At 45.1% G+C, this 12,448-nt stretch overlaps 1 protein-coding gene across 7 annotated transcripts in view; it reads left to right on the top strand.

The window, feature by feature from the left end:
- LOC106590416 (ras-responsive element-binding protein 1) overlaps positions 1-12,448 on the top strand; it is an 80,844-nt gene that overhangs the window by 39,472 nt on the left and 28,924 nt on the right. For all 7 annotated transcript variants that reach the window (XM_082970754.1, XM_014181417.3, XM_014181420.3 and 4 more), the window contains one exon: positions 12,307-12,435. In XM_082970754.1, coding sequence (XP_082826880.1) covers positions 12,307-12,435 — 129 coding nt within the window. The remainder of the gene's footprint in view (positions 1-12,306; positions 12,436-12,448) is intronic.

Below are 12,448 nucleotides of genomic sequence, written 5' to 3'. Positions count from 1 at the left end.
GGCAGCTCTCATTGTTTTATTTTACTGCGGAGCCCCTAGTCCTGCTCAACATGCCTCAGATAGCCCCCTTGTCCCACCCCCCCACACATGCGGAGACCGCACCTAGCTCAACTGGCGCCTCCAGAGATGCAACCTCTCTCATCGTCACTCAATGCCTAGGTTTACCACCACTGTACTCGCACCCTACCATACCCTTGTCTGTACACTATGCCCTGAATCTATCCTACCACGCCCAGAAATCTGCTCCTTTTATTCTCTGTCCCCAACGCACTAGACGACCAGTTCTTATAGCCTTTAGCCATACCCTCATCCTACACCTCCTCTGTTCCTCTGGTGATGTAGAGGTTAACCCAGGCCATGTGTGTCCCCAGGCGCTCTCAATTGTTGACTTTTGCAACCGTAAAAGCCTTGGGTTCATGCATGTTAACATCAGAAGCCTCCTCCCCAAGTTTGCTTTATTCACTGCTTTAGCACACTCCGCTAACCCTGATGTCCTTGCCGTGTCTGAATCCTGGCTTAGGAAGGCTACCAAAACTTCTGAAATTTCCATCCCCAATTACAACATTTTCCGTCAAGACCGAACTGCTAAAGGGGGCAGAATTGCAATCTACTATAGAGAGAGCCTGCAGAGTTCTGTCACACTATCCAGGTCTATGCCCAAACAGTTTGACCATCCCTCATCCATCTCTCCAGAAATAAGTCCCTCACTGTTGCCGCTTGTTATAGACCCCCCTCAGCTCCCAGCTGTGCCCTGGACACCATATGTGAATTGATTGCCCTCCATCTATTGTCAGAGTTCATACTGCTAGGTGACCTAAATTGGGATATGCTTAACACCCCGGCCATCCTACAATCTAAGATAGACGCCCTCAATCTCACACAAATTATCAAGGAACCTACCAGGTACAACCCCAAATCTGTAAACATGGGCACCCTCAGATATCATCCTGACCAACTTTCCCTCTATATCCACCTCTGCTGTTTTCAACCAGGATCTCAGCGATCACCGCCTCATGGCCTGCGTCCGTTATGGGTCCGCGGTCAAACGACCATCCCTCATCACTGTCAAACGCTTCCTAAAACACTTCTGCGAGCAGGCCTTTCTAATCGACTTGGCCCGGGTATCCTGGAAGGATATTGACCTCATCCCGTCAGTAGAGGATGCCTGGTTGTTCTTTAAAAGTGCTTTCCTCACCATCTTAAATAATGTCCCTCTCAACAAATTTGAACTAAGAACAGATATAGCCCTTGGCGTACTGCACTAGCTTCGAATAGTTCCCGCGATATGCAACTTTTCAGGGAAGTCAGGAACCAATACACACATTCAGGAAAGCAAAGGCTAGCTTTTTCATACAGAAATTAGCATCCTGCAGCACTAATTCCCAAAAGTTTTGAGACACTAAAGTCCATGGAGAATAAGAGTATCTCCTCCCAGCTGCCCACTGCACTGAGACTAGGAAACACTGTCACCACTGATAAATCCACGATAATCTAGAATTTCAATAAGCATTTCTCTACGGCTGGCCATGCTTTCCACCTGGCTACCCCAACCCCGGCCAACAGCTCTGCACCCCCCGCAGCAACTGGCCCAAGCCCCCCCCACTTCTCCTTCACCCAAATCCGGACAGCTGATGTTCTGCAAGAGCTGCAAAATCTGGATCCCTACAAATCAGCTGGGCTAGACGATCTGGACCCTCTCTTCCTAAAATTATCCACTGCCATTGTTGTAACCCCTATTACTAGTCTGTTCAACCTGTTTCGTATCGTCTGAGATTCCTAAAGATTGGAAAGCGGCCGCAGTCATACCCTCTTCAAAGGGGGAGACACTCTAAACCCAAACTGTTACAGACCTATATCCATCCTGCCCTGCCTTTCTAAAGTCTTCGAAAGCCAAGTGAACAAACAGATCACCAACCATTTCGAATCCCACCGCACCTTCTTCGCTATGAAATCTGGTTTCCGAGCTGGTCACGGGTGCACCTCAGCCATGCTCAAGGTCCTAAACGATATTATAACCGCCATCGATAAAAGACAGTACTGTGCAGCCGTCTTCATCGACCTGGCCAAGGCTTTCGACTCTGTCAATCACCGTATTCTTATCGGCAGATTCAACAGCATTGGTTTCTCTAATGACTGTCTCGCCTCTGGCAGTCTCTACTGGGGTGCCACAGGGTTAAATTCTCAGGCCGACACTTCTCTGTATAAATCAATGATGTCGCTCTTGCCCTGGGTGATTCTTTGATCCTCCTCTACTCAGACGACACCATTCTGTATACATCTGGCCCTCCTTTAGACACTGTTAACAAACCTCCAAATGAGCTTCACCGCCATACAACACTCCTTCCGTGGCCTCCACCTGCTCGTAAATGCTAGTAAAACGAAATGCATGCTCTTCAACCAATTGCTGCCCGCGCCTGCCCGCCCGACTTGCATCACTACTCTGGACGGTTCTGACTTAGAATATGTGGACAACTATAAATACCTAGGTGTCTGGCTAGACTGTAAACTCTCCTTCCAGACTCACATTAAGCATCTTCAATCCCAAGTTGAATCTAGAATCGGCTTCCTATTTCGCATCAAAGCCTCCTTCACTCATGCTGCGAAACATACCCTCGTAAAACTGACTATCCTACCGATCCTTGACTTCGGCGATGTCATTTACAAAATAGCCTCCAATACTCTGCCTCCAATTTGCTGAGTAGTCTATCACAGTGCCATCCATTTTGTCACCAAAGCTCCATATACTACCCACCACTGCGACCTGTATGCTCTCGTTGGCTGGTCCTCACTACATATTCGTCTCCAAGCCCACAGCTCCAGGTCATCTATAAGTCTTTGCTAGGTAAAGCGCCGCCTTATCTCAGTTCACTGGTCACCCACTCGTAGCACGCGCTCCAGCAGGTATATTTCACTGGTTATCTCCAAAGCCAACACCTACTTTTGCCGCCTTTCCTTCTAGTTCTCTGCTGCCAATGACTGGAACAAATTTCAAAAATCACTGAAGTTGGAGACTTATATCTCTCTCACTAACTTTAAGCGTCAGCTGTCAGAGCAGCTTACCGGTCGCTGCAGCTGTACACAGCCCATCCGTAAATAGCCCATCCATCCAACCAACTACCTACCTCATCCCCATATATATATTTTTTTTTTCTGCTCTTTTGCACACCAGTATTTCTACTTGCACATCCTCATCTGCACATATCACTCCAGTGTAAATTGCTAAATTGTAATTACTTCACCACTATTGGCCTATTTATTGCCTTACCTCCTTACTTCTTTTGCACACACTGTATACAGATTTTTCTATTGTATTATTGACTGTACGTTTGTTTATCCCATGTGTAACGCTGTTGTTTTTGTCACTGCTTTGCTTTATCTGGGCCAGGTCGCAGTTGTAAATGAGAACTTCGTCTCAACTGGCCTACCTGGTTAAATAAAGGTGAAATGAAGAAATAAATGAAAAGAACATTAGGAGGGAAAGTTGACTTCTCTTGGTGTCAGGAGAGAGACCGTTAGGATGGCAGGTAGCCTAGTGGTTAGAGCGTTGGACTAGTAACCGGAAGGTTGGACTAGTAACCGGAAGGTTGCAAGATCGAATCCCTGAGCTGACAAGGTAAAAATCTGTCGTTCTGCCCATGAACAAGGCAGTTAACCCACTGTTCCTAGGCCGTCATTGTAAATAAGAATTTGTTCTTAACTGACTTGCCTAGTTAAATAAAGGTAAAATATATATATATTTTTTTAAAGGATGGGAAGTTGACTTCTCTTGGAGTCAGGAGAGAGACCGTTAGGAGGGTTAGTTGACTTCTCTTGGAGTCAGGAGGAGAGAGACCGTTAGGAGGGAAAGTTGACTTCTCTTGGAGTCAGGAGAGAGACCGTTAGGAGGGTTAGTTGACTTCTCTTGGAGTCAGGAGGAGAGAGACCGTTAGGAGGGAAAGTTGACTTCTCTTGGAGTCAGGAGAGAGACCGTTAGGAGGGAAAGTTGACTTCTCTTGGAGTCAGGAGAGAGACCGTTAGGAGGGTTAGTTGACTTCTCTTGGAGTCAGGAGAGAGACCGTTAGGAGGGTTAGTTGACTTCTCTTGGAGTCAGGAGAGAGACCGTTAGGAGGGAAAGTTGACTTCTCTTGGAGTCAGGAGAGAGACCGTTAGGAGGGTTAGTTGACTTCTCTTGGAGTCAGGAGAGAGACCATTAGGAGGGGGTAATAAATAGCCAATATGTGGTCATCGGATCTCTCCCCTTCTCTCTTTTCCCCCAAGTCCCTACCTAACCCAGTCTGTGAACTGACAAGCCAGCCTTGATAAAGACGGCCCCTCTCTCTCATACACTCGCACGCACACACGCGCAAAAACACTCTTCTACGCAAGACAACTCCGCACAACACCCGGCTGTAGCCACCAGTGGAATGCTTTGAAAATGCGTCCTTGCATCCTCCGTCTCTCGCTCTCTCTCATATTTAACACAGTGCTAGCTAGTTAGCATGCTAACGTCGCGAGGGACCCAAAGGTGAACGGGTTATAAACAACACTGCTCTGTTAGTGCTGGGTGAGAGCAACCCCCCCACCCCCCACTCCCAATGTTTGCTTTGAAGAGCATGTGTCAGTTTTGGCAGTTTGGCTTGGGGCTCATTGTCTCTCTATCTGCCTTGCTGGTAGAGGACTCAACTTCCCTATTTAATGTATTACTCATTGAACATAAAGCTGCAATATATAACTTTTTGGCGACCTGACCGAATTTACATAGAAATGTGAGTTACAGATTTGTCATTCTCATTGAAAGCAAGTCTAAGAAGCGGTAATCACTAGATCTGTTCTGTGTGCTATTTCTATTCTTCCCATTCTTAAGTTTCGTTTTTGCATCTTTTGGTTTTGTACACCAGCTTCAAACAGCTAAAAATACAATATTTTGAGTTATTGAAAATATATATTCAGTTGTTTAGATGGTACAATGATTCTCTATACTAAAATTGCTTGTTTTGCCACATAAACTGAAATTAGGTGAACTATTATGAAATGGCAGAACGACTTCTGCATATTGCGCCTTAAACAATGGTTGTAGTTTGAGTCTAATACAAGTAGCAAAGTTGCTCGAGGTGATGCAAAGGTAGCCCTGGTTTAAACACAGTGCCTTCAGAAAGTATTCATATAAAAACCATAAACTCCCTTGTGTTGCAAGTAGCACCATGCCCAGACCACCGAGTCATTAAAACTGACCACATTATTAAATAATGCAAAAAATTAATGAAAGCCACTGCTTTACAACTAGCAAAGTATTGTGGAGTAGTAAGTAGCTAATGGAGTAGCAGCTCTAACTAGCAATACAAAGCACAGACTAAGTAGTATGGTCATGTTGAATAGTGGGGGTTTGGCCAAGGTGTGTGTGTGTGTGTGTGTGTGTGTGTGTGTGTGTGTGTGTGTGTGTGTGTGTGTGTGTGTGTGTGGTGTGTGTGTGTGTGTGTGTGTGTGTGTGTGTGTGTGTTGTGTTAACCGCAGATCTCAAGATTAGCCGTGGATTTGTTTTCTTTCATTAGCTGAGCATCACCCCCTCCCTCCATCCCGCACTCTGATTGGTGGATCAAACGCTTGGGCAGCACTTTTTATGGCCTGCTAAAATGAACTGCAACAGATGGTGGGAACCGAGAAGAGGGAGAGGGGAGAGGAGAGGAAGGATGAAAGAGGGATAGATGGAGGAAAGAAAGAGGGGGAGGAGAGACAGGAGGAGGGGGAGGAGAGAAGAGATGCAGAGGGGAGTTGGAGAAATGAAAGAGGGCCAAGCGGGGGAAAAGGTGTGGGGAGAGGAGAGATTGCACAAGGGCCGTGCTAGGTTTCCAGATTTCTGTTGTGATGTTTCAGAGCAGGCAACTGGAGGAGAGTGTTGCACTTGTTTGGAGATTCCAACACACGCTCATGGAGAGAAAGTGCTGTGTGTTACAGGAGAGGAGTGTGTTTGCATGCGTGTAGATGGTGCGGAGGAGGAGGGGCAGCAGTGGCTGCTGTTACTACATCTGTTCCCAGCCATCACTCTCACTACAGCTTTGACCCCCCCCCCCCCCCCATCCATAACCCACCATCCTACACACAGACACTACACTGCGTGTGTGTGGATGGAAAAGTCGCCACACTGTGCCAAAGAGCAGCAAACAAGAATGCCTCTCCACGCCTCTCCTCTCTTCTTCTGTCCTGTCCTATCCTGTCCTGTCCCCTCCCCTCATCTATCCTTGGGCCCCTCGCAGCTCGCACTCCCTTCCTCTCACAGACTCCTCCCACCTCCATTTGCTCTCCCTCTCTTCTTCCCCCTCTCTCCATCTTGTTTTGTCTGACTGCCTGGCTGGGTCCTTCCCTCCATCCTCTCTCACACTCGCTCTCTCGGTTTCCCTCCTTTTCTTCATTGTAACTCCTGTCGTTTTAACCTCAATCTGAACAACACATCTGTATTGGTTGTTACACTTTATTTGCAAAACTTTATAATCGTGTTCAATTAATTACAAGGTGCTCATTCATATTACTTATTTAGCCAGCTAAGTTCATGAAGTTGGATTGATTAATGGAAGTATTAGGCTGTGCAATCAATTATTTTAATAGATTATTGGAAATGGTAGCAATTTTTTTTAGGTTTCAAGTCCTTTTAGGTTTCAAGTCCTATGTGAAAATACTCTCAATCAATCAACTTGCAGCAGCCAAAGACATAGATTTAAATATAGCAACCTCCACCACCATCCCCTTCCACACACAGTCAGTCAGCCACCAATCTGGCAACCGCATGAGTCAGCTGACAAGGTCAGAGGGGTGGTCACACCGCAACCCTCCTGCTGGGCTAGAGGGGACACCGGTGTGAGGACAAAACGCTGGTGACAAATCACTTGTGACACGTTTCCATAGATTTAAAGCCACCATTCAGTCTCCCTTACTTTATTAAAAATCAGTGCCTTCGAAAAGTATTCAGACCCCTTGACTTTTTCCTTATTTTGTTAGGTTACAGCCTTATTCTAAAATGTATTAAATACATCAAAATCCTCAGCAATCTACACACAATACCCCATAATGACAAAACGAGCAGGTTTTTAGAAATGTTTGCTAATTTATAAATACATAAAAATGTAAATATGAAATTTACATAAGTATTCAGACCCTTTACTCAGTACTTTGTTGAAACACCTTTGGCAGCAATTACAGCTTCAAGTATTCTTGGGTATGACGCAACAAGCCTGGCACACCTCTATTTGGGGAGTTTATCCCATTCTTCTCTGCAGATCCTCTCAAGCTCTGTCAGGTTGGATGGGGAGAGTTGCTGCACAGCTATTTTCAGCTCTGGAGCAGGCCTTATTGGAGGAGTGCTGCAGAGATTGTTGTCCTTCTGGAAGGTTCTCCCATCTCCACAGAGGAACTCTGGAGCTCTGTCAGAGTGATCATCGGGTCCTTGGTCACCTCCCTGACCAAGGCCCTTCTCCCCTGATTGCTCAGTTTGGCCGGGCGGCCAGCTCTAGGAAGTAAATAAGAATTTGTTCATAACTGACTTGCCTAGTTAAATAAAGGTTAAATACATTTAAAAAAAACATCTTGCAAATCACCAGCAGAGGGCCAGCATTTTGAATCCATTTTCACGTTCACTCTGTTAGTAGTGCTTACAAATCGGATCATAACTCTAAAACTAGCAAAGATCCCACACTGGAACTTTGATATGCCAGTAGAGTATATTATGTTCAACAATATATACAGCGGCTTCGGAAAGTATTCAGACCCCTTGACTTTTTCCACATTTTGTTACGTTACAGCCTTATTCCAAAATGGATTAAATAAATACAAATCCTCAGCAATCTACACACAATACCCCATAATGACAAAGAGAAAACAGGTTTTTCGAATTTTTGTAAATGTATTAAAATAAAAAAATAGAAATAACAGACTTAAGAATTCAGACCATTTGCTATGAGACTCTAAATTGAGCTCAGGTGCATCCTGTTTCCATTGATCATCCTTGAGATGTTTCTACAACTTGATTGGACATTATTTGGAAAGGTACACGCGTTTCTATATGAAGGTCCCACAGTTGACAGTGCATGTCAGCGCAGTCCGTAGAGCTCCGAGACTTTTGTCGGAGGGATTTTTGTGGGATTTTGTCGAGACACAGATCTGGGGAAGGGTACCAAAAACATTCTGCAGCACCTAAGGTCCACCAAGAACACAGTAGCCTCATCATTCTTAAATGGACGAAGTTTGGAACCAAGACTCTTCCATTTTTTTTTTATATAACCTTTATTTAACTAGGCAAGTCTGTTAAGAACAAATTCTTATTTACAATGATGGCCTACTCCAGCCAAACCCTAATGACGCTGGGCCAATTGTGCGCCACCCTATTGGACTCCCAATCATGGCCAGTTGTGATACAGCCTGGAGTCGAACCAGGGTCTGTAGTGACGCCTCTTGTACTGAGATGCAGTGCCTTAGACCGCGGCGCCACTTGGGAGCCCACGTGATGTGCAGTGATGCAAGTAAAAGGACATTGTCTACTATTGGTTACATTGCCTACTATGCCAATTTCTCTGTATAAAATGGCCCATAACTGTTTTAAACTATCACTCTGGAACTTTGATATGCCTGTAGAGTAATTTATGTCAATGGAAAAAAAGCTAAATATTTTGTACATGGGATGCAGTAGCAGCAAGACTTGGAGTGAGACATGCCCACACCCCCCTCGCACTCTGACAGAAGGGTTTGTGACACTGCACCTGCTTAGGCCATGTTGCTGTTTGTAAATGGGGTGTTGATGAGTAATCGTGTTTTCAAATAAGAAAATACATAGTGTTGGTATTCCGTGTTGGTATGCCTTCATCATAATAACTCCTTATTATACAGTACCAGTCAGAAGTTTGGACACACCTACTGATTCCAGGGTTTTTCTTTATTTTTACTATTTTCTACATTGTAGAATAATAGTGAAGACATCAAAACTATGAAATAACACATATGGAATCATGTAGTAACCAAAAAAGTGTAAAACAAATCAAAATATATTTTATATTTGAGATTCTTCAAGTAGCCACCCTTTTCCTTGATGACAGCTTTGCACACTCTTGGCATTCTCTCAACCAGCTTCATGAGATAGTTACCTGGAATGTATTTCAATTAACAGGTGTGCCTTGTTTAAAGTTAATTTGTGGAATTTCTTTCCTTAATTCGTTTGAGCCAATCAATTGTGTTGTGACAAGGTAGGGGTGGTATACAGAAGATAGCCCTATTTGGTAAAAGACCAAGCCATATTATGGTAAGAACAGCTCAAATAAGCAAAGCGAAACGACAGTCCATCATTACTTTAAGACATGAAGGTCAGTCAATACAGAACATTTCAAGAACTTTGAAAGTTTCTTCAGGTGCAGTCGCAAAAACCATCAAGTGCTATGATGAAACTGGCTCTCATGAGGGCCACAACAGGAAAGGAAGAACCAGAGTTACCTCTGCCACAGAGGATAAGTTCATTCGAGTTACCATCCTCAGAAATTACAGCTCAAATAACTGCTTCACAGAGTTCAAGTAAGAGACACATCTCAACATTAACTGTTCAGAGGAGACTGCGTGAATCAGGCCTTCATGGTCAAATTTCTGCAAAGAAACCACCACTAAAGGATACCAATAAGAAGATGAGACTTGCTTAGGCCAAGAAACACGAGCAATGGATATTAGACCGGTGGAAATCTGTTCTTTGGTCTGATGAGTCCAAATTTGAGATTTTTGGTTTTAACCGCCATGTCTTTGTGAGATGCAGAGTAAGTGAACGGATGATCTCTGCGTGTGTGGTTCCCACTGTGAAGCATGGAGGAGGAGGTGTGGGGGCGCTTTGCTGGTGACACTGTCAGTGATTTATTTAGAATTCAAGGCACAATTAACCATCATGGCTACCACAGCATTCAGCAGTGATACACCAACCCATCTGGTTTGCGCTTAGTGGGACTATCATTTGTTTTTCAACAGGACAATGACCCAAAACGCACGCCCAGGCTGTGTAAGGGCTATTTGATCAAGAAGTAGAGTGATGGAGTGCTGCATCAGATGACCTGGCCTCCAGAATCACCTGACCTCAACCCAATTGAGATGGTTTGGGATGAGTTGGACTGCAAAGTGAAGTGAAAGCAGCCAACAAGTGCTCAGCATATGTGGGAACCTCAAGACTGTTTGAAAAGCATTCCAGGTGAAGCTGGTTGAGAGCATGCCAAGAGTGTGCAAAGCTGTCATCAAGGCAAAGAGTTGCTACTTTGAAGAATCTCAACCAACACTTTTTTGGTTACTACATGATTCCATGTGTTATTTCATAGTTTTGATGTCTTCACTATTTTACAATGTAGAAAATAGTAAAACTAAATAAAAACCCTTGAATGAGTAGGTGTCCACACTTTTGACTGGTACTGTACATGGAATCAGGAATACCAGCCCTTTGTATTTTCTTAAATAAATAAAAAATTAACTACAGTAACTGTTGGCATTTTAATTCCCTGTGTACCAAAATCGAACCTCGACCCCACAACCACAATAAGTACCCCATCCGTGGGTTTGGCGAACCATTACACCCTTAGTCTGTAATGTCACTTCTCTACTCCCTCCCGGCACTCACTAGAATAAACACAACCAGCCGTCACCAGTCTGTTCAAGCTCACCTCTTTCACCCACTCTCCCCCCTCTCATCTCCTCCTTTTCCTCTCCTCCATCTCATCTCTCTCTACTTCTCCATTTCCAAGGCTTTCCCCCCTTCCTTTTCTCGCTATCATCCTCAACTCATGTCCTCCATCCCTTTATTTCACTCCCTTTTTTTATTCACTTTGGTTAGGGTGAGTCATTTGGAAAGCCAATGTAGAGGAATGTAGACACTAAAACACACACACACACTCCAACCCTCCCTCCATGAGGAGGAGGAAGTGGCCTGGACCGGAGAGGAGCTTCCTGTGGGGCTGTGAACGGGAATCTGCAATTAACAGGGGGGGGGGGCTCTCTTGTTTGGGCTCTCTCTCTCACCCCTCTTCTCTCCTCTTTCTTGCTTATTCTGCGTCTGTATCTCTCTCCTTCCCCCCTTCTTTCTTTCCTTTTTCCATCTACCCCTCTCCTGCATCCTTCTCTTTTGTCCTCTGTCTGTCATTCGTCTGTTTCTCGGTCACCGTCTGTATTAGCTGGAACTCCTGTGATACTGTGTCATAGCACGTTAGCTGGGCCAGATAACAATAGTAGGCATAGTTAGGGATGTGTGCTGGATACAGGATGGGCCTGGGGGGATGGTACAGAAAGCGCCCGTCTAGCATGGAGTTAGAGAGATTAGCCCCCCCCCCAAACCCTCCCATCGGGGACTGGCCCTGGTGCAGAGAGAGGATAGGGAAACCAAGGGCTTGAATCTGTGTGTGTTTGATTGGGTAGTGGCTGGGGGCCTATGGGTTTACCTGACCATGGACCATATACACTATTGGTGGCCTGCTGTGATTGGTTTCTTACTAAATTGTTATGCTGAGGATAGAAAGGGGAGGATATTTCATCCTCTTTCTCCCTCCCGCCCGCCCGCCCTCTCTTGTCTCATACGAGACAGGTTTAATGCCATAAAACACTGGCTATCATGTCTAGCTAGCGACATCAACTCAGCCAGTATTCTTTCGCTCTCCCTATCACAAGGTCACCCTCCTCCTCCCCTCTGCATTAACCTTCAGCTCCCTCAACCCCTCTAGGCCCTCCTTCCACTCCATAGCCAACCTATGCTCTAGTGCACACTGTGAAGTGCACTGCATACTCACTTCATTTACCATCTTCTGACTCCTCATGTTAACATGTACGTATGTGGCATCTGTATCTCTTTGCGCATGCCTTGTACCTTTTTTCATTTGTTGTAGTGAAAAATGCTAATACTGGTAGCTAGCTACAGAACATTGTGCTAATGCTTGTAGCTAGCTACAGAACATTGTGCTAATGCTTGTAGCTAGCTACAGAACATTGTGCTAATGCTTGTAGCTAGCTACAGAACATTGTGCTAATGCTTGTAGCTAGCTACAGAACATTGTGCTAATGCTTGTAGCTAGCTACGGAACATTGTGCTAACGCTAGTAGCTAGCTACGAAACATTGAGCTAACACTAGTAGCTAGCTACAAAAAATTGTGCTGTATTGGAATGTTGGCAACATTATCCTTACGTTTTTTTGGACTGGCAACATGTTGCTAGTAAATGTTAATTTAACTTCCTGAATTTAAATGGAATTGACCCCAACCCTGCTAAGTACCAACGCCTTCTTAGTTTTTGTGTATGTCCCATGTCACTAAGTTTGTGTGTATGTTGTGTTCCTGCAGTGATGGAGAGCGCCACAGAGGACAAGCGTCCGGGGGGAGGGGTGAGCGCTGAGCTGAGCGCTGTAGAGACTGAGCACTCTGAGGGGCAGGAAACCCCCGACTCCACACACACACAGGACGAGCACACAGGTGAGGGTGGTGT

Source organism: Salmo salar, chromosome 29 (genome assembly GCF_965601325.2).
Source record: "Salmo salar chromosome 29, fSalSal1, whole genome shotgun sequence".
Lineage (NCBI taxonomy): Eukaryota > Metazoa > Chordata > Actinopteri > Salmoniformes > Salmonidae > Salmo > Salmo salar.
This window is presented reverse-complemented; position numbering and strand designations above follow the sequence as displayed.